Source organism: Bombina bombina, chromosome 12 (assembly GCF_027579735.1).
Source record: "Bombina bombina isolate aBomBom1 chromosome 12, aBomBom1.pri, whole genome shotgun sequence".
Taxonomy (NCBI): Eukaryota; Metazoa; Chordata; class Amphibia; order Anura; family Bombinatoridae; genus Bombina; species Bombina bombina.
The window spans coordinates 92,638,685-92,661,228 of NC_069510.1; the positions used below are offsets into that span (position 1 = coordinate 92,638,685).

At 41.6% G+C, this 22,544-nt stretch overlaps 1 protein-coding gene across 2 annotated transcripts in view; it reads left to right on the forward strand.

The window, feature by feature from the left end:
- Positions 1-22,544, forward strand: part of SCAI (suppressor of cancer cell invasion) — a 573,395-nt gene that overhangs the window by 533,460 nt on the left and 17,391 nt on the right. For both annotated transcript variants that reach the window (XM_053695796.1, XM_053695797.1), the window contains one exon: positions 9,805-9,905. In XM_053695796.1, coding sequence (XP_053551771.1) covers positions 9,805-9,905 — 101 coding nt within the window. The remainder of the gene's footprint in view (positions 1-9,804; positions 9,906-22,544) is intronic.

The window sequence follows — 22,544 nt, forward strand, 5'->3', positions numbered from 1 at the left end:
TATTGCGTCATTCTTGGCGCGGACTTTTTTGGCGCAAAAAATCTTTTCTGTTTCCGGCGTCATACGTGCCGCCGGAAGTTGCGTCATTTTTTACGTTCTTTTGCGCCAAAAATGTCGGCGTTCCGGACGTGGCGTCATTTTGGCGCCAAAAGCATTTAGGCACCAAATAATGTGGGCGTCTTATTTGGCGCTAAAAAAATATGGGCGTCGCTTTTGTCTCCACATTATTTAAGTCTCATTTTTCTTTGCTTCTGGTTGCTAGAAGCTTGTTCCTTGGCATTTTTTCCCATTCCTGAAACTGTCATTTAAGGAATTTGATCAATTTTGCTTTATATGTTGTTTTTTCTCTTACATATTGCAAGATGTCTCACGTTGCATCTGAGTCAGAAGATACTTCAGGAAAATCGCTGTCTGGTGCTGGAACTACCAAAGCTAAGTGTATCTGCTGTAAACTTTTGGTAGCTGTTCCTCCAGCTGTTGTTTGTATTAATTGTCATGACAAACTTGTTAATGCAGATAATATTTCCTTTAGTAATGTACCATTACCTGTTGCAGTTCCATCAACATCTAATGTTCAGAATGTTCCTGATAACATAAGAGATTTTGTTTCTGAATCCATCAAGAAGGCTATGTCTGTTATTCCTCCTTCTAGTAAACATAAAAAATCTTTTAAAACTTCTCTTTATACAGATGAATTTTTAAATGAACATCATCATTCTGATTCTAATGACTCTTCTGGTTCAGAGGATTCTGTCTCAGAGGTTGATGCTGATAAATCTTCATATTTATTTAAAATGGAATTTATTCGTTCTTTACTTAAAGAAGTACTAATTGCTTTAGAAATTGAGGATTCTGGTCCTCTTGATACTAAATCTAAACGTTTAGATAAGGTCTTTAAATCTCCTGTGGTTATTCCAGAAGTTTTTCCTGTTCCTGGTGCTATTTCTGAAGTAATTTCCAGAGAATGGAATAATTTGGGTAATTCATTTACCCCTTCTAAACGTTTTAAGCAATTATATCCTGTGCCGTCTGACAGATTAGAATTTTGGGACAAAATCCCTAAAGTTGATGGGGCTATTTCTACCCTTGCTAAACGTACTACTATTCCTACGTCAGATGGTACTTCGTTTAAGGATCCTTTAGATAGGAAAATTGAATCCTTTCTAAGAAAAGCTTATCTGTGTTCAGGTAATCTTCTTAGACCTGCTATATCATTGGCTGATGTTGCTGCAGCTTCAACTTTTTGGTTGGAAACTTTAGCGCAACAAGTAACAGATCATGATTCTCATAATATTATTCTTCTTCTTCAACATGCTAATAATTTTATCTGTGATGCCATTTTTGATATTATCAGAGTTGATGTCAGGTTTATGTCTCTAGCTATTTTAGCTAGAAGAGCTTTATGGCTTAAAACTTGGAAAGCTGATATGTCTTCTAAATCGACTCTACTTTCCATTTCTTTCCAGGGTAACAAATTATTTGGTTCTCAGTTGGATTCTATTATCTCAACTGTTACTGGTGGGAAAGGAACTTTTTTACCACAGGATAAAAAATCTAAGGGTAAAAACAGGGCTAATAATCGTTTTCGTTCCTTTCGTTTCAACAAAGAACAAAAACCTGATCCTTCATCCTCAGGAGCAGTTTCAGTTTGGAAACCATCTCCAGTCTGGAATAAATCCAAGCCTTCTAGAAAAGCAAAGCCAGCTTCTAAGTCCACATGAAGGTGCGGCCCTCATTCCAGCTCAGCTGGTAGGGGGCAGGTTACGTTTTTTCAAAGAAATTTGGATCAATTCTGTTCACAATCTTTGGATTCAGAACATTGTTTCAGAAGGGTACAGAATTGGTTTCAAGATAAGACCTCCTGCAAAGAGATTTTTTCTTTCCCGTGTCCCAGTAAATCCAGTGAAAGCTCAAGCATTTCTGAAATGTGTTTCAGATCTAGAGTTGGCTGGAGTAATTATGCCAGTTCCAGTTCTGGAACAGGGGCTGGGGTTTTATTCGAATCTCTTCATTGTACCAAAGAAGGAGAATTCCTTCAGACCAGTTCTGGATCTAAAAATATTGAATCGTTATGTAAGGATACCAACGTTCAAAATGGTAACTGTAAGGACTATCTTGCCTTTTGTTCAGCAAGGGCATTATATGTCCACAATAGATTTACAGGATGCATATCTGCATATTCCGATTCATCCAGATCATTATCAGTTCCTGAGATTCTCTTTCCTGGACAAGCATTACCAGTTTGTGGCTCTGCCATTTGGCCTAGCTACAGCTCCAAGAATTTTTACAAAGGTTCTCGGTGCCCTTCTGTCTGTAATCAGAGAACAGGGTATTGTGGTATTTCCTTATTTGGACGATATCTTGGTACTTGCTCAGTCTTCACATTTAGCAGAATCTCATACGAATCGACTTGTGTTGTTTCTTCAAGATCATGGTTGGAGGATCAATTCACTAAAAAATTCATTGATTCCTCAGACAAGGGTAACCTTTCTGGGTTTCCAGATAGATTCAGTGTCCATGACTCTGTCTTTGACAGACAAGAGACGTCTAAAATTGATTTCAGCTTGTCGAAACCTTCAGTCCCAATCATTCCCTTCGGTAGCCTTATGCATGGAAATTCTAGGTCTTATGACTGCTGCATCGGACGCGATCCCCTTTGCTCGTTTTCACATGCGACCTCTTCAACTCTGTATGCTGAATCAATGGTGCAGGGATTACACAAAGATATCTCAATTAATATCTTTAAAACCGATTGTACGACACTCTCTAACGTGGTGGACAGATCACCATTGTTTAATTCAGGGGGCTTCTTTTGTTCTTCCGACCTGGACTGTAATTTCAACAGATGCAAGTCTTACAGGTTGGGGAGCTGTGTGGGGATCTCTGACGGCACAAGGAGTTTGGGAATCTCAGGAGGTGAGATTACCGATCAATATTTTGGAACTCCGTGCAATTTTCAGAGCTCTTCAGTCTTGGCCTCTTCTGAAGAGAGAATCGTTCATTTGTTTTCAGACAGACAATGTCACAACTGTGGCATACATCAATCATCAAGGAGGGACTCACAGTCCTCTGGCTATGAAAGAATTATCTCTAATTCTGGTTTGGGCTGAATCCATCTCCTGTCTAATCTCTGCGGTTCATATCCCAGGTATAGACAATTGGGAAGCGTATTATCTCAGTCGCCAAACGTTGCATCCGGGCGAATGGTCTCTTCACCCAGAGGTTTTTCTTCAGATTGTTCAAATGTGGGAACTTCCAGAAATAGATCTGATGGCGTCTCATCTAAACAAGAAACTTCCCAGGTATCTGTCCAGATCCCGGGATCCTCAGGCGGAGGCAGTGGATGCATTATCACTTCCTTGGAAGTATCATCCTGCCTATATCTTTCCGCCTCTAGTTCTTCTTCCAAGAGTAATCTCCAAGATTCTGAAGGAATGCTCGTTTGTTCTGCTGGTAACTCCGGCATGGCCTCACAGGTTTTGGTATGCGGATCTTGTCCGGATGGCCTCTTGCCATCCGTGGACTCTTCCGCTAAGACCAGACCTTCTGTCTCAAGGTCCTTTTTTCCATCAGGATCTCAAATCCTTAAATTTAAAGGTATGGAGATTGAACACTTGATTCTTGGTCAAAGAGGTTTCTCTGACTCTGTGATTAATACTATGTTACAGGCTCGTAAATCTGTATCTAGAGAGATATATTATAGAGTCTGGAAGACTTATATTTCTTGGTGTCTTTCTCATCATTTTTCTTGGCATTCTTTTAGAATTCCGAGAATTTTACAGTTTCTTCAGGATGGTTTAGATAAAGGTTTATCCGCAAGTTCTTTGAAAGGACAAATCTCTGCTCTTTCTGTTCTTTTTCACAGAAAGATTGCTAATCTTCCTGATATTCATTGTTTTGTACAAGCTTTGGTTCGTATAAAACCTGTCATTAAGTCAATTTCTCCTCCTTGGAGTTTGAATTTGGTTCTAGGGGCTCTTCAAGCTCCTCCTTTTGAACCCATGCATTCATTGGACATTAAATTACTTTCTTGGAAAGTTTTGTTCCTTTTGGCGATCTCTTCTGCCAGAAGAGTCTCTGAATTATCTGCTCTTTCTTGTGAGTCTCCTTTTCTGATTTTTCATCAGGATAAGGCGGTGTTGCGAACTTCTTTTAAATTTTTACCTAAGGTTGTGAATTCCAACAACATTAGTAGAGAAATTGTGGTTCCCTCATTATGTCCTAATCCTAAGAATTCTAAGGAGAAATCGTTGCATTCTTTGGATGTTGTTAGAGCTTTGAAATATTATGTTGAAGCTACTAAGTCTTTCCGAAAGACTTCTAGTCTATTTGTTATCTTTTCCGGTTCTAGAAAAGGCCAGAAAGCTTCTGCCATTTCTTTGGCATCTTGGTTGAAATCTTTAATTCATCATGCCTATGTCGAGTCGGGTAAAACTCCGCCTCAAAGGATTACAGCTCATTCTACTAGGTCAGTTTCTACTTCCTGGGCGTTTAGGAATGAAGCTTCGGTTGATCAGATTTGCAAAGCAGCAACTTGGTCCTCTTTGCATACTTTTACTAAATTCTACCATTTTTATGTATTTTCTTCTTCTGAAGCAGTTTTTGGTAGAAAAGTACTTCAGGCAGCGGTTTCAGTTTGAATCTTCTGTTTATGTTTTTCATTAAACTTTATTTTGGGTGTGGATTATTTTCAGCAGGAATTGGCTGTCTTTATTTTATCCCTCCCTCTCTAGTGACTCTTGCGTGGAAAGATCCACATCTTGGGTAGTCATTATCCCATACGTCACTAGCTCATGGACTCTTGCTAATTACATGAAAGAAAACATAATTTATGTAAGAACTTACCTGATAAATTCATTTCTTTCATATTAGCAAGAGTCCATGAGGCCCGCCCTTTTTTGTGGTGGTTATGATTTTTTTGTATAAAGCACAATTATTCCAATTCCTTATTTTATATGCTTTCGCACTTTTTTCTTATCACCCCACTTCTTGGCTATTCGTTAAACTGATTTGTGAGTGTGGTGAGGGGTGTATTTGTAGGCATTTTGAGGTTTGGGAAACTTTGCCCCTCCTGGTAGGAATGTATATCCCATACGTCACTAGCTCATGGACTCTTGCTAATATGAAAGAAATGAATTTATCAGGTAAGTTCTTACATAAATTATGTTTTTGCGCGCTTCTTTGAAGCTGCACACTTGTTTCGGTCAAGTTTACTTAGTGGTTCCGTCTTCCGGCTCATTTTCCAACAGACGGCAAAGTGTTTTCTTTCAGACCGCATGTGTTTTGATTTCGGCAAGCGGTCTTAGGGATCTGCAAGCAGAGTCAGTGTGTTTGGGGGCGGGTAGGCGCCTCAGCAGAGCTGTGAGGCGGTTAGGTGCTTTTTTACTACGGTGATGTTTAAAGAATTTTTAGTATTTTGTTAAATTGAAAAATATATATATAAAAAAAAAATTGTTCCGGTTTTTATTTTTTAAAGGCACAGTGTACTCTCTGTTTTAGAGGGTTTTCACAGACAGGATTTATATTAGGTTTTTTGTGTGTCTCTTAAAAATTATCTATTGAATATTTAAAGGGCCACGACCAAGTTTGTTTTTTTGCTTTATTTTTTTTTTTCCCCAGCATTACAGTTTGATTCTCCTTATCTTATTTTTCATTTGGATAAGGTGATGTTACGTACTAATCCTGGTTTTCTTCCTAAAGTTGTTTCAAACAAGAATATTAATCAGGAGATTGTTGTCCCTTCCTTGTGTCCTAATCCTTCTTCTAAGAAGGAACGTCTGTTACATAATTTAGACGTAGTCCGTGCTTTAAAGTTTTAATTACAAGCAACTAAGGATTTTCGACAATATTCTTCTTTGTTTATCGTTTTTTCAGGGAAACGTAGGGGTCAGAAAGCTACGACTACCTCTCTTTCTTTTTGGTTGAGAAGTATAATCCGTTTTACATATGAGACTGCTGGACAGCAGCCTCCTGAACGAATTATGGCTCATTCTACTAGGGCTGTGGCTTCCTCATGGGAATTTAAAAATGATGCTTCTGTTGAACAGGTTTGCAAAGCTGCAACTTGGTCGTCTCTTCACACTTTTTCCAAATTTTACAAATTTGATACTTTTGCCTCGGCTGAGGCTGGGTTTGGGAGGAAGGTTCTTCAAGTAGTGGTGCCTTCAGTTTAGGTTCCCTGTCTTGTCCCTCCCTTTTCATCCGTGTACTATAGCTTTGGTATTGTATCCCACAAGTAAGGATGAAATCCGTGGACTCATCGTATCTTAAAAAAGAAAAGAAAATGTATGCTTACCTTATAAATATATTTCTTTTGGATACGATGAGTCCACGGCCCACCCTGTTTTGAGAGACAGGTCTTTATTTTTGTTAAACTTCAGTCACCTCTGCACCTTGGCTTTTCCTTTCTCTTCCATATCTTCGGTCGAATGACTGGAGTGGGTGGGAAGGGAGGAGCTATTTATACAGCTCTGCTGTGGTGCTCTTTGCCTCCTCCTGCTGACCAGGAGGTGATATCCCACAAGTATCCAAAAAGAAATAAATTTATCAGGTAAGCATAAATTTTCTTTTTCATTCCTTTTGCTCAGACAAGCAAAGGACTCAATCAACGTCTAAGCAAGAACAGCCCAGGAGCACTTAGAAGCCTTCTCAGTCTTGGAACAAGTCCAAGCAGACCAAGAAGCCCACAGATAACAAATGTACATGAAGGGGCGGCCCCCGATCCGGGACCGGATTGTGTAGGGGGCAAGTTGTCTTTCTTCTCAGAGGCCTGGTTTCAGGATGTTCAGGATCCCTGGGTGTTAGACGTTGTATCTCAGGGATACAGGATAGGATTCAAATCTCATCCTCCCTGGGGCAGATTCCTCCTCTCCAGACTATCTTCAAGACTAGAGAAGAGACAGCCTTCTTAGATTGCGTCCAAGATCTTTCCTCCTTGGGCGTAATCGTCCCTGTGCTTGTCTCTGAAAGAGGACTAGGGTTTTATTCAAACCTCTTTGTGGTTCCCAAAAAAGGAGGAAACTTTACGACTCATTCTGGACTTAAAATGTCTCAACAAATTTCTCAATGTCCCCTCTTTCAAAATGGAGACTATCAGATCAATCCTTCCCCTGATACAGGAAGGACAATTTATGACATCAATCAACCTGAAGGATGCATACCTTCATGTTCCGATTCACAAGGATCACTTTCAGTTCCTGAGATTTGCCTTTCTGGACCAGCATTTCCAGTTCATAGCACTTCCGTTTTGGCTTAACTACTGCTCCCAGAATATTTACAAAGATTCTAGGTGCTCTTCTAGATGTGGACAGATCTCAGGGGATTGCAGCAGCACCTTACCTGGACGATATCTTGGTACAGGCTCCATCTTTTTATTTAGCAAGGGAACACTCAGAAACTCTTCTGAGTCTTCTTAGGCCTAATGGATGGAAGATAAATCTGGGAAAGAGTTCTCTGGTTCCCAGTACCAGGGTGTTTTTTCTGGGTACTGTCATAGACTCGGTCCAAAAGATGATTTTTCTGACAGATCCAACTGTCAAGATAAGAGGCGGCCTTCAGCGACTTTAATGAGCCTACCTCAGTTTAGCTTTCAACAAAGAATACCAAGAGAAAAAAGCTAATTTGATTATAAAAGTAAATTGGAAAGTTGTTTAGCATTGCATGCCGTATCTGAATCATGAATGTTTAATTTTGACTTGACTGTCCCTTTAAGTGTTATCTACAATTTTCTCGTAAAGTTACAGTTATACCTTTTCGGTTTTCTTTCACAAGAAAATTGCTAAAATTCTGACATTCAGATGTTTGTTCTAGATCAAGTCAGAATAAGTCCAATTGTGAAGACACTTTCTCTTCCTGGGAATCATAATTGGCTTTAAGAGTTCTACAAACTTTTTTTTTTATAAAGCTTATCTTTTGCTTTTAGGAAAAGGCTGTTTTTATCAACTCAATATGAGTTTTTTGTTGTTGTTTTTCCATAAGAAATTAATCAATCAGAGCATTGTAGGTCCTTCTTTTGTTCTACTTCAAAATTTTAGAGTATTTAAATTTTATTCACATGCTACATATTATTTAAAGCGAATGTAAATTTTGATGCCAAAGTGCCCGGTTTTTAAAAATTCGATTAAAAACATGGGCATTTTAATTCATCAAAATTTACATTTCACTCCTGCTGTGAAAAAAAAACTTACCATTTCTGATGTCAGAAATGATGGATAAGTCATCCTCCAATCACGGCTTCCCCCCCGGGGCAATCAGTGTCTGATTCAATGCCGTGATTGGAGGAAGCCTGATTCCTCATTTTAGACCCATCAAGAGGCTTTGTGACAGGTGGCGGAAGCTGGAGCTGCTGTCAAGATTAAAAGGTAAGTTTTTTTTCACAACAGGAGTGAAATGTAAATTTTGATGAATTAAAGTGCCCCTGTTTTTAATCGAATTTTTAAAAACCGGGCACTTTAGCATCAAAATTTACATTCACTTTAAACAATCCTTTAGTTTATTCTTTTCATTGGTCCACGCATGAGTCTGAAGACTACAGCTTTTACTTTCGCTCTCTGTTTAATGCAGTCGTTACGTATTGCTTACTTGGAAGCAGGTAACTTTCTCCAAGAAATCTTACAGCCCATTTTACTAGATTAGTTTCCACTTCTTGGGCTTTTTAAAATGAAACATTGGTTGCATATATTGCACAGAAGCAACTTGGTCTTCATTTCTCAATTTTTCCTTATGTTTGTTTTTTCGTCTCGTTGTGACAGCTTTTGACAGAAAATTCTTACAGTCTTTAGCGGATGATAAATAGGGGCCTGCCTTCATTTTTTCATGGTGGGGAGTCCATGAGACGCGTCTTCATATATTTTTCCTATAAGCAGCAATTTTGGTGAGCACCTCATTTACCCTGCTTTCTCCTTTCCTACCGCACATTTTTCTCCCGTTTCTCGCTATACGTTAGACTGGGATACCAGAGAGGTGAGAGGGATTCAAAGCTTGTAAAATGTTATGTATATTTGCCTCCTCCTAGTGGCTACTCTCACCATCATGAAAGAACTGAATTTATTAGGGAAGCATAAATTTAGTTTTTATTTTTGTTTTAATTATGAAGACAATTTCATAATAATTAGACTTGTGCATGGCCGAAAAATTTGTTTCGGTTCGGATCGATTCAGATGTTTTCGAATTTCTGATCGATTTGAATTCGGAAAAATTTGAATGAATTTGTTTCGGATTCATTCGGATTCGAATAAATTCGGCTGGATTCGGTTCGATTCGGAATTTCGGTATGTGTTAGGTGGGATGCGCTGTGTATTAGACTAGTATTATGTACTGTATATTAGGTGTAACCCATAGCAGAGTGATATAACCTAATATACTGTACAATACTAGTGTATTCCATGGCCATCCAAATGTAACGAATAAATCCGAACTTTATTCGGTAGATTCGGTACTACCGTAATTCAGAAATTCGAATCAACCCGAATTTAACAAAATCAGCCGAATTTTTATTCAGAACGAATCAAAACACACATGTCTAATAATAATTTTAACAACAAGCTTTTAAAATTCCATATATTGTAAGTTGGGATCACTATTGTATTAACTTGATTATTTAAAGCAAATGTTTTTGTACTAATAAAATAACAAAGCTGAGTAAAGCTTGTATTTATATAGAGTGCAAGCGTTAAATACTTCTAAGTTCATCATCAAACATTGTGTTTATGGGGCAAACTGTTCTGTAATTTAAATTTTCTGAAATTAATGATTTTTGTAAATTTCTATGTCTATTACACATTTACATTTTTGTGTCTCTTACAGATCAGTCTTTCCTTCAGTTCTTTGGGGATGAATTTCTACGTTTACTTCTCACCAGATTCATATTCTGTTCAGTAACATTAAGGATGCATAAAAGTTTCCGGGTAAGCAAATACTTTGCATTCTTTGCAATAAAACCTTAAGCAGACAGTAAACCATGCATTTATTTTACATATGTTAAAATTGTTGTCAAAACACATTGTAACTTTTTCAATGCAAATGTTTTTTAGCACTCTGCAAGGTGCCTGTTTATTGTATCCACTGAGCCACTCCTCACACTTTTAAATTTTGAGAGGGTGAAGAGTGTGATACAGCCAATCTGAAGCCATATCACCCATTCTATCAAGTTCAATGTAAAGCACAATCTTTAACATACTTTTCTTCTTAAATGGAAAGAGTCCACAGCTGCATTCATTACTTTTGGGGATTAAGAACCTGGCCACCAGGAGGAGGCAAAGACACCCCAGTCAAAGGCTTAAATACTCCTCCCACTCCCCTCATCCCCCAGTCATTGTTTGCCTTTCCTCCCAGTAGGTTGGCAGAGAAGTGTCAGAATTTATTTTGTCTCTTATGGAGGGTAGTACTCTTTGGCATGGGACAGGAGTTTTAAGTAGTCCTGTCAGTCTCTCAGTGAGGGCTTGGATGAAAGTTAGAGTCCGGAGATGCAGGGAGAGTCTTTCTGCGAAACCATCCCGACTCATGTTAACAGCTCCTCAAGCAATCGGCGTTGTCAAATTTTGCTCCGCTGCCTGCTTTCTTCTCTCAAGTCCATGGCAGAGGCAATGCTACTATCCTTCACACTTGAAGGGCCATGTTCCTGTTCCATGGCGTAGATTCTGGTAAGATCGTGTCATTTTACTTTATTATGAATGTACTGTAATATGAATGGTTTCCCGAGAGGCTACCACCTTGCGGGTCTAACTTAACATAAGGGTCTCAGTGAGTTTACTTCAGTATCTTGGAATCAAGGGTTAATATCTCCTGAGGGGGGTTATTGAACAGAGGGGGTTTATAATCATGTTTATGCGATTCAACCTGCTTATGTGTGATGTTTACTGGGCTTGTGGTTTGGAACATTGAGGCCTTTGGAAGTGTTGCAACCTTTTGGTTGGGCGCACTTTTTTGGACTGTACAGTTCACCTTGTGGTCGGGCGTGGTTACGTTTCGTCTTCCATTTCCGCAGTCCCGACCGTGTAACGAAGGAAATATTCTAGTCCGCAGGGGTCTGGTCATAGGAGGTGGTGAGTGCCCCAGCCATTGTGGGTGTCAGGTGCCGTTTTTGTTTTTCTACTTTAGTCCATATTTGCATATCCTCTATCCAGTTATGGAGGATTCTGATGCTGAGACCATTTTAATTTCAGATTCTGACTCTGTGTCCAGTGATGAATCCGGATTGGCCTTGTTGACACATGTCAACCAGTTTTGTTCCGTATGCCATATGAGAGCGCCTTGTTTCTCGGGCTCGGGGAATCAAAGGACAGCTGAGCCATCCGCCTCTGGGGGTCTTGTCCTCCGAGAGGCGAGTTCCCTACCAATCCATACTTCTACACATGCGGGTAACCCAGTTTACGACTCCTCCATGCAGGGTGGCATGTTCCCCCCCCCCCCCCCCCCCGGAGGTTGCAGCACATTTTCACTTCCACATAATGTTGGCGATTATTTGTCTGCAGAGTCCAGACGTTTATTTCCGATTGTGCTCGTGCCCTATTGTCCCGGGTCTCTTGCCTTGGGGAGGGCCTCTACAGTTCCCTGCGGGTGTAGCTGTCCCTAAGTGTTGTGCCTTTTGTTACAGGATTGTGCGCCTTCGCGTATTGCTCAGACATGTTTTTTAGTTATTAAATGACCCAATCCTCAGATACGGGGATTTTCAGTCTGCTAATTCGAATGGTGCACCTCATTAGACATGTGGGGATGAGGTAATCTCCTGATTGTTATTTGATTGAGATCTCTCCCAGTTTATGGAAGATAGGGCTCTGTTTGGCTGATCCTGCGGGTAGGCCTGTGTCTTTTTGGGCATTAACCTCCGGGTTGCCTTATATTTTATTTGTATCAGATGAGATGTCTTTTATTTTGTTGTTTACTTCGGGAACCTTCTGGGATCGATACTCTTTGTTACTTCTTCGGAAGTTGTTTTGGACACGTTAGTCCTATGTTAAAAAAATGTCTGTTTTCCTTTCTTCCCCTATGAGGGAGGATTTATGCTTGCTGGTTAGGACCCTGAGTGCAGACTGGTCCTGTTGGGTTCATCCGGTCTTGCGGCTGTTCAGACACGTTGCGCTGTTCTTCGGCAGGTTTGGTAGATGCGCCAAGTGCTCATGTTATCATTGGTTATCATGTTCAACTAAGCATTTGAGAGGACCTGTGGGTCCGTGAGGCAGGAAGGATTGTTTCAGTCCTTATAGCCTTCAGTCATAGATGACCGGGTGCGTCACTCTATCGGACATCTGATATCATCAGAGCCTAGAGTTTTCTCCCCCATGCGGTGTAGGGTTTGTTGGGTTTAGCGCGGTTTGATCAGTTCTGCCTTCAGTTTTAGGGCTCTGGATTTATTCTTTTGGGGCCTGATACAACAGCTTGTTTCAGGATAGCTGTCTAGCATGCAGAAGGTTTGCAGTTTGAAACCAGTTGCAGCTCTTGGCACCTTGAAGGTGTGCACGTAAGCTGTTTATAGTGTATCTAGATGCAGCTTTTACTCTTTTGACGTGTACTGTTTGTCTGAGTTATGAGACCTTTGGGTCTTCTTCCATTGTCTCCAGGTGAGTTAGATCTCCTTTTAGGGATCTGTGTTTCCGGGTAATGGTTGATCCCTGTGGGGACTTTGTTTAGCTCAGGGTTTCCCGGAGCTGAGAAGGCTTTAGCACCTTTCTCTTCCCTGTATCCTCTGTTTGTGTGGAGGTGATAGGGAGACTAGCCCTGCTAGAAGGTTTTTTTTTTACCTCAAGGTATCCCTTTTGTTGTCCTGAGGCTTTGAGAAGTCTCTTCATACGACTTCTCGCCTTGCTCCTTGGAGCGTTGGACTTTAGCTAGGGGTGGTTCCTTCCTTTGGTACGGGCTTTCGAGTTCTTCTCGATATCCGAATTATCTGCATATGCATCCATATCCCTTGTGTCTGGCTTTTTGGGCCAGTTGGGGTGTTCAGTTCTAGGGTAAGGTTTGCCTGAACTAGTAGGTGCCCGGACCTGTTTTTCTCCCGGAGACTTCCGGTTGCTGAGGCTTCGCTTGGCTTTTTTTTTACCCAGTCTTGGGTTGTTTTGGAATCTTGGATCTCAGGGCTGGTTGGGGTGTTCCACAGTAGTGGGAACTTGGGCTATGTCCTTGCTCCATCTACCTGATCTGGTCATAGTTGGCCAGGTTTTCAGAGTATTTAATACTCATTGCAACAAAGCATGTAACCTAGTGGTTAGCTTTGTGGATTTACGCCTCAAGGGTTGTTGGTTCTTACCCAGCTGATGGCACTGGATGTCCAGTTTCTGGTGCACCTTGGGTTGCATTCCCTTGGTCAGCTTGCCAGTTTAAGCCGTGGATTCCCTGCTCTCTAGGCCAAATGGGTTGGCTGTGTCTCTGCTTGGCAAGCTACTGTCGGGTGGTCCGTCAAAAGGACATCTGTGTTGGGGATTTCTCTTCCCATTAGCCGGTGGCTTCGGGCTTTGAGGACAGTTGTTTCCCTCCTGGCTTCATCCCTTTTCTTTAGGGGATATTCTCATCCCTATGGAGATGGAGTCCTTTTCTTGGGGCTTCTCCTGGATGGGAGGTGGAAAGGTGGGATTGTTTTGTTCCTCCTGGGGTCTTGCTGGCTCCAAGTAAGACTTGTTGGGCCTTTTTTTGGTTAGATCCTTGGGTCTACAGCCTTGTTGTCTGTTTTCAGAGTCGGGTTGTACCTGTACTCTCTGGGGATGGCTGTGCTATCCTTTCGCTCGTTCCTGTACCAGTTTCGGGATTCTTCTGTTCCCCTGTTTTGGATCCCTGAGACTGGGTTGGTCCAGCTGGGTGTGGGTCTAAAGACCAGGATTGCCGAGCGGTCTAAGGCGCTGCGTTCAGGTCGCAGTCTCCTCTGGATGTGTGAGCTTTGTTGAGAACTATCCTGTTAGCTCAATCTGCTAGGATATAGATTTACCTTTTAACTAGCTCTCTAGATTTACAGAAGAGGGTTTAATCTTCCTTCGAGGCTCTGAGTGTATACTCTCCTTCTCGGGGGGCTTCAATTGAGGTTTTTGTGTTCCCCTTTTTAGAGACCTGTATGTAGGTCCGGTGGCTTAAGTTTCCTAGAGTGTGCCCTCTGTCTGGGGGTTGCTTTTGCAGTCTGTTTCTTGCTTGGCTGCTTCTACCTCCTCGCAAGTACCCTCTGTGTCGTACAGATATGCACTCTGTGTTCTCAACTCGGGGGTTTTCGCCTGGGTCTGTTACACATTTTTTCGTGGTTGAATACTTTAGTATTCTATGCCTCCAGTTGCTTTTTAGTGCTTGCAGGATGTTGGAGAGAGGACTTTTTCGTCTCTGTGCCCGGTCTTATCCCGGGTTTTGCTTGGTATAGGCGTGGCCTCCTTTTCTCTGTTTGGGCCCATTTGGGTCTTTGTGAGCTGGGCTCACTATTGGAGGTGTTCCTTTTATGGATTAGGGGACCTTTCGGTTTCCTCGGTTCTCCTTTGCCTTGCCCCCTTGGGGGTTTTGGCTGGTGTCCCTTTCATTAGTGTGGGGTGCGTGGTGGGGGACCACCTGTTGGGCGACGGTGTCTCCTGGAGGACTGTTGGCTCAGTCTAGTCCGTTTTGCGGTCTCTAGTTTGGCTTCTGGACTAGCTGCGGGTCAGTGTCCTTGGGGCTTTTCCTTTAAGATTTTTCTCGGCTTCGGACGAAGCGGGGTTTTTTATTGGGTAGAGGTTCAGGCCTGGTGCCCTCAGTATGGGCTGCCTACGGTACCCTCCCGTCTTGGCATTCAGTGTCCTCTATAGCTTGGGTATCGTTTACCAAAAGTAATGAATGCAGCTGTGGACTATTTCCATTTAAGAAGAAAAACATAAATTATGCTTACCTGATCATTTCCTTTTCTTTTGATGGAAAGAGTCCACAGCTCCCCATCCGTAATTTTATGTGGGGCGTCCTTATTCTATTCTTCTGGCACCTTTCACCCTGATATTTCTTCTACTGTTCCTTGTTCCTCGGCAGAATGACTGGGGGATGAGGGGAGTGGGAGGAGTATTTAAGCCTTTGGCTGGGGTGTCTTTGCCTCCTCCTGGTGGCCAGGTTCTTAATTCCCAAAAGGAATGAATGCAGCTGTGGACTCTTTCCATCAGAAGAAAAGGAAATTATCAGGTAAGCATAATTTATGTTTTTGGAAAATTCAATAGGTGCATGTGTATAATTCCAGCTGAGGTTGGCCTTTTGTTTTATTGTACAAATAGGATATATTTTGTTTTACGTGCCTGGTTTTGTGTGAAGCTTGGGATACAGAAATTATGACTGCATATTTGGACCCTTAAGAAGATGCAGTGGATTCCAAACAATATGGCTGTATCCTGTTGTTCATTGCAGGAGCCTATCTTTAATACAACTTTTGCTTTAAAGTGTTATAGAAGTCGAAATTAAATGTTCAAGGTTCAGATAGAGTGTGTAAATATAAGACTTTTCAGTTTACTTTTATCAGCAATTTCACTTGTTCTCTTGATACCGTTTGTTAAAAAAGCATATCTAGGTAGGCTCAGGAGCAGTGGTGCACTAATTGGAGCTAGCTGGTGAACGGTATGACTCTTGTCATTGGCTCACCTGATGTGTTCAGCTAGCTCCCAGTAGTGAATTGCTGCTGCTTGCAGTAATAGTACAATTATAAAATGTTTTCTTTTCTGATTTTTTTGTCAAGTTAAAGGATATAAGGACATCTGTGTTTCATCCAAATTTAAGAAAAAAGGGACACAAGTCGTTTAGAAATGCATGTTTGATTTTAAAACACAGTTTAAAGCTGGAGTAGGTATTCATCAGTATTCTCCTAAAACTCTGGCGCTTGGTTAGGAGTCTGAAAATCAGCACAATGTTATTTAAAAATAAGCAAAACTATACATTTAAAAAAAAAAGCAAAAAAGCTGTATAGGCTATATAAATGGATCTTCTACAAAACATTTATGCAAAGAAAAATCTAGTGTATAATGTCTGTTTAAGTTTTATGTTTTGCCTAAGGTGGTTTCTTCTTTTAACTTCAATTGTGAGATTGTTCTCTTTGTGTCCTAATACAAAGAATCCAAAAAGTAGGAGCTTCCCCATTATTTTGATGTGGTCAGCGATTTGTTCTATTTTGTTCGCTACTAAAGATTTTTTTACAATTTTCTACCTTGTTTATTCATTTTTTTCTGGTTGCAGAAAGGGTCAGACTGCTACTGCCATTTTTTTAGCCTCTTGGTTAAAGCTTTTATTTCATTCTTAATATGAGGAGAGTCCACAGCTTCATTCATTACTTGTGGGAATACAGAACCTGGCCACCAGGAGGAGGCAAAGACACCCCAGCCAAAGGCTTAAATACCTCCCCCCACTCCTCTCATCCCCAGTCATTCTTTGTCTTTCATTACAGGAGGATGGTAGAGAAGTGTCGGAAGATTCGCAGTAGTCTCTTATGGAGGGTAGTACCCTTCGGCATGGGACTGGAGTTTTAAGTAGTCTTGTCATCCTCTCAGTGAGAGCATTGACGAATGTTAGGGTCTGGAGATGCAGGGAGAGTCTTTCTGCGAAACCATCCAGACTCGTATTAACAGCTCCTAAGCAATCAGTGTTGACGAGTTTCACTGCCTGCTTCTATCACTCAAGTCCATGTCAGGTGCGATCCTACAAGACTGTCAAACTTGAGAGGCTGTGTGTCTGTTTCACGGCGGTGATTCCGGTAAGATCGTTTCATTTTATACTCATATGATAACGCAAGAAGACAGGGTCACAGTGTGACTCCTTTTATCTTTATGGAATCAAAGGTTAATATCTCCGGAAGGGGATTATTGAACAGGGGGGATTGACGCATAATTTGCTGTATTATGTTTTATGCTGCGACATGTTTGAGATGAGGCTCAGGCAGATGTTGGAACATCAGGTTTTACTTTCATTTTTGGATAACTGCGCCGCCTGTTAGGTTTGGCGCGCTTTTTCCAGGAGCAGGGGCGGTCCTGCATGACACACCACGTGACTGGGTGTGGTCTCATTGATTTCGTCTTTCCTGACCGTGCCTGGGTCATAGGAGGTGGTGAGTGCCCCAGCCATTGGGGGATATAAAGGTGCCATTTATCTTTTTTTATAGTCCATCTGAAAAGCGCAAGCTATGGAGGACACTGATATGTTAGAGGGTACTTCCTCTTTACCAAAATCTAATACCTGTTTTTATTGTGAGGAGGCTACGGTATACCCGCCTGCTCAATTATGTTCCACATGCCTTGATAAAGTACTTATACTGTATCTAAGAAAACAAAGATGTTTACTACCACTGAGCCGTCCACTTCTGAGGGGGTCTCCATCCCGTGAGGTGCGTTCCCTGCTGTCATATCCTATTACACATGCAGCTTCCCATTGCACTGCTAATTCTCCTTCGGGAGGGGCCCTCTTACCGCCAGGGTTTTCTGATCAGCTACAAACGGCAGTGTCTGCGGCCTTCAGTGCTTTACCTCACCCAGCTAAGCGCAAACGAAAGTTCAAATATTGCTATCTTTCCCAGGGGCCATCTACTAGCTTATTGGATTTATCTGATACTAGCTTATCCACTGATGAAGACACCTCTGATACTTCAGAGGATGCTCTTTCTGGGTTGGAATCTGCTGCCTCCAGCTGCGGAGGAACCAGACTTTAGATTTAGGATTGAACACTTACGCTTTTTGTTAAAGGAAGTTTTGGCTACTTTAGAGGTTCCAGAACTAAAATTACCTGAGGAACCTTGTATTCCTAAACTAGATAAGGTCTACAAGGACAGGGTTGTACCACATACTTTCCCTGTTCCAGTTAAGATGGCAAATATTATTAAGAATGAATGGGAGAAACTTGAATCTTTTTTTCCCCCTTCTTCTTCCTTTAAGAAATTGTTCCCGGTTCCGGACTCTTAATTGGAGTTGTGGGGCTCCGTCCCTAAGGTGGATGGTGCTATCTCCACGCTTGCTAAGCGCACTACTATCCTGCTTGAGGATAGTTTGTTGTTTAAGGAGCCCATGGATAAGAAGCTAGAAACTCTGTTAAGAAAGATGTTTCAGCACATGGGCTATTTGTAGATACAAAGCAGGCATACACAGAAGCAAATCTTCAATCGCCTTTTAATTGCTGTACAAAATGACATAGGCCTAAAGCCATAACGTTTCAGCTCTCACAGGAGCTTTTTTCAAATGGAGGCCAGCCAGACATATTATTGTGTACAAAAATACCCCATTAAATACACCCCAGACATATCTAATTACCAACCAATATGTATCAGTTGTTCGCGCCATCCAGCCGACAAGGTAGAGTGCCAGTATCACACCCATGAAGGGGTGTGCACAAAAATGACATCATCAGAGTAGGTCATTGTTGCCATAGCAACCTGTCAACAAATGTAACCGTAGCCACCCAATCACACTAACCCTGTCAGCACAGCTGGCCTGCATCAGCTGATAAAACCTAATCATAAACTAAAGTATAAAATATATAACTTATATACAACCCGAGACATCCAAATGCTAGTTTAAAAAGGCACTATAGTGAAAGGTTATACCCTCTAAGCGCTTACAGTCATCAGCTAAGTGAGCGCATCTGCGTATATAAATGTATAGCATACATGTTAACAAATGGCTCCGTTAACCAAACCTATAGCAGGTATAAATATACTGTGATATATCAAACATGTAACGCTAGCAACCTCAAATATACTTATCTAAAAAAGGTATTCTATTCAACGTTGTATCAATATCTATAATAACACTTATAGAAACTTGTATAAATACAAATTCAGAAGATAAGGATACCCGTGTATATCCTTTGATGGTTGATAGATGAAGTCTATCATATTGTTCACAAAGAAAATCCACAGCGTATCCACCACTTTATTACTTTAGGAAGAGCAGAGTATCCAACACCCTCCTGCTTAAGGGACGGTGAGGGAACATTGGCAATGGTGAACACAAAGAGTCCAAAGTGGAAGGCACTTTTAACGATAGCAACAGGCAAAATCCACCATACTGTTCAGTCCCTTCGGAGACACGGTATCCAGATGAAAAATTAATTTTCTTTCTAATGACATGGTGAGTCCATGGATCATCTCTAATTACTATTGGGAATATCACTCCTGGCCAGCAGGAGGAGGCAAAGAACACCACAGCAAAGCTGTTAATTATCACCTCCCTTCCCTCCAACCCCAGTCATTCTCTTTGCCTATGTTAAAAGCAAGGAGGTGGTAAAGTTTAGGTGTCTGAAAGAAGATTCTTCAATCAAGATTTTATTATTTATACGCAGAGCAAGATTGTCCTGCTTCTTCCTGGGTTTAGCCGTAGCCCATGTCAGTCTCTTCAGTAGAGCAGTGGTGGCATTTAAGCAATTGGGAACTTGTGGGGTATAATCCTCACTGCGCCTCCCAAATAGTTGTTGCTGCCCTAACTTGAAAGCCTGAGTAAGATTACTCAATATTTTCCTTTTTTCCACTGGTCCATGTGAGGGAGAATGCCTCTAAAACCCAGTGAGCTGCCCTGCTGCCAGGCAGATTACATTGAGGTAAGTGCTAATTTTATTTTTCTAAGCAAGTATAAAGCAAAATATTGCCACTTTCACAGTTAGCACTGTATGGGACATCAGATACATTAATCCTATTATGGGTTAATAGGACAATGTGAGGCAGTTTGTGCAGGCACTGGGGACGAGAGGAGGACATAGGCTCAGTTTGTTTAATATTCCGGTCAGGGTGGTAGTGTTTTTTACTTGCTCTCGGCAGCTTTACCTTCAGAGTGAAGACTAATGCCGGCCGGGAGGTTCAGCACGATGGGTGGGTCTTTTCTGAAGTGGCAAAGAGTTTTTGCATGCTTTTTTCTCTCACTTCCTGAGTGCCGGAAGGGTGACATACTTTATTGCGGATCTGCAGTTTTCAGTGAAGCGGTCGCCAGGTACCGGTGGGAGCTGCTCTGGATTGAGTCCGGATTTTCTCTATCTATTGACTCCGGCAACCAGCAGGACAGGTAGGCACCTCAGCAGAGCTAGCTGAGGTGTAAAGGATGTCTGGGGTGCTCTAGAACCGCTGTTTTTGCATTAAAAAAATAGTTATTTTTTAAAAAAATTAAAGGGTCAGTAACTTTTTTTTTTGCAATAATTTCAAAATTAAATAAAAGTGTTTTATTTTTTATTTGTTCAAATATTGGTTAAAGATGGACCAAGAGGTCCTGCAAAATGTTACTTGTACTTTGTGTTTTGACGCTAATGTGGAACCACCAATCCCTTTTTGTTCCTCATGTATTGAGAGAACATTGCATTACTGGGATAGACTTTTAAATTCTGAGCCATCATTGTCTAGGGCGGATGCTGTTCAGGGGTCTCCTGTTCAAGATATGCTGCAGCTTTCTCCTCAAGTGTCCCAAACTTTATCATCTACACATGTAGTGCCCTGCGTTTCCTCTCACACTCTGTTTGGAGTTACGTTGCAAGACATTGCTACCCACATATTTTCTGTGGTAACTGATGCGCTGAATGCTTTTCCCATGCTGCAGGGAAAGCGCAAGAGGAAATCTAAGGAATCAGTGAGTAAGGTTTCTTACACAGTCGTTGCTATTTCCGAATGTTCCTTCCCAGTAGTCTGAGGAGGAAGAAACTTCGGTGGTGTCTGAGGGTGAAATCTCAGACAGTTTAATTCCTTCTTCTGATGCTGAAGTCGTATCTTTCAGATTTAAGCTGGAACACCTCCGTTTGTTACTTAAGGAGGTTTTGGCTACCTTGGTCGACTCCGACACTACTGTCGTAGTCAATCCTAAGAAATCTAGTAAGTTAAACAAGTACTTTGATGTACCTTCCATGGTGGAGGTTTTCCCTGTACCAGACCAAGCTACAAAGATTACTAGGGAATGGGAGAGACCTGGTATCCCCTTTTCTCCATCCCCAATTTTTAAGAAAATGTTTCCAATAGCTGACTCTATCAAGGAGTCTTGGCAGACGGTCCCCAAGGGGCAATTTCCACTTTGGCCAAGAGAACTACTATTCCCATAGAGGATAGCTGTTCCTTTAAGGATCCTATGGATAAAAAGTTGGAGGGGTTACTTAAAAAGATGTATGTACACCAGGGTTTACAATGGCAACCTGCGGTGTGTATTGCTACTGTCACCAGTGCGGCGGCATACTGGTTTGATACGTTGTCTGATTCTATTCAGACAGATACTCCCCTTGAAGAGATCCAGGATAGGATCAAGGCTCTTAAGTTGGCCAATTCTTTTATTACGGAATAGTTCCTTCTTTCAATCCTAAGAAATCTAGTAAGCTAAACAAGTACTTTGATGTACCTTCCATGGTGGAGGTTTTCCCTGTACCAGACCGGCTACAAAGATTATTGCTAGGAAATGGGAGAGACCTGGTATCCCCTTTTCTCCATCCCCAATTTTTAAGAAAATGTTTCCAATAGCTGACTCTATCAAGGAGTCTTGGCAGACGGTCCCCAAGGTGGAAGGGGCAATTTCCACTTTGGCTAAGAGAACTACTATTCCCATAGAGGATAGCTTTTCCTTTAAGGATCCTATGGATAAAAAGATGTAAAAAGATGTATGTACACCAGGATTTACAATGGCAACCTGCGGTGTGTATTGCTACCGTCACCAGCGCGGTGGCATACTGGTTTGATGCGTTGTCTGATTCTATTCAGACAGATACTCCCCTTGAAGAGATCCAGGATAGGATCAAGGCTCTTAAGTTGGCCAATTCTTTTATTACGGATGCTTCCCTACAGGTTATTAAGCTGGGAGCAAAGATTTCTGGTTTTGCCGTACTGGCCTGCAGAGCCTTATGGTTGAAGTCCTGGTCTGCAGATATATCGTCTAAGTCTAAGCTTTTGGCAATTCCCTACAAGGGTTAAACCTTGTTTGGGCCGGGCCTGGCGGAAATTATTTCAGACATTACGGGAGAAAAGGGTAATTCCTCCCTCACGATAAGAGGAATAAGCAGAAAAGATGTCAGAGTAATTTTCGTTCCTTTCGAAACTTCAAAGGCAAGCCTTACTCTCCCTCTGCCAAGCAGGAACAGTCCAAACTTTCCTGGAGGACCAATCAGTCTTGGAACAAGGGAAAGCAATCTAAGAAGCCCGTTAATGACTCAAAGTCAGCATGAAGGGTCTGCCCCCGATCCGGAACCAGATCTTGTGGGGGGCAGACTTTCCTTCTTTGCTCAGGCCTGGATTCGGGATGTTCTGGATCCCTAGGCGGTGGATATCGTGTCCCAAGGATACAAACTAGAGTTCAAGAACTTTCCTCCCAGGGGCAGGTTTCTGCTCTCAAGATCATCTGTAGACCAGATAAAAAGAGAGGTGTTCTTACTCTGTGTTCAAGTGATAGTTCCTGTTCCATTGAAGGAACAGGGTCTGGGGTTTTACTCCAATCTGTTTGTGGTTCCCAAAAAAGAGGGAACTTTCAGACCAATTCTAGACCTCAAAAGTCTAAACAAGTTCCTCAGAGTACTGTCCTTCAAGATGGAAACTATACGTTCCATTCTTCCCTTGGTTCAAGAGGGTCAATTCATGACAACAGTAGATTTAAAGGATGCGTACCTGCATGTTCCCATCTATAGGGATCATCACAAGTTTC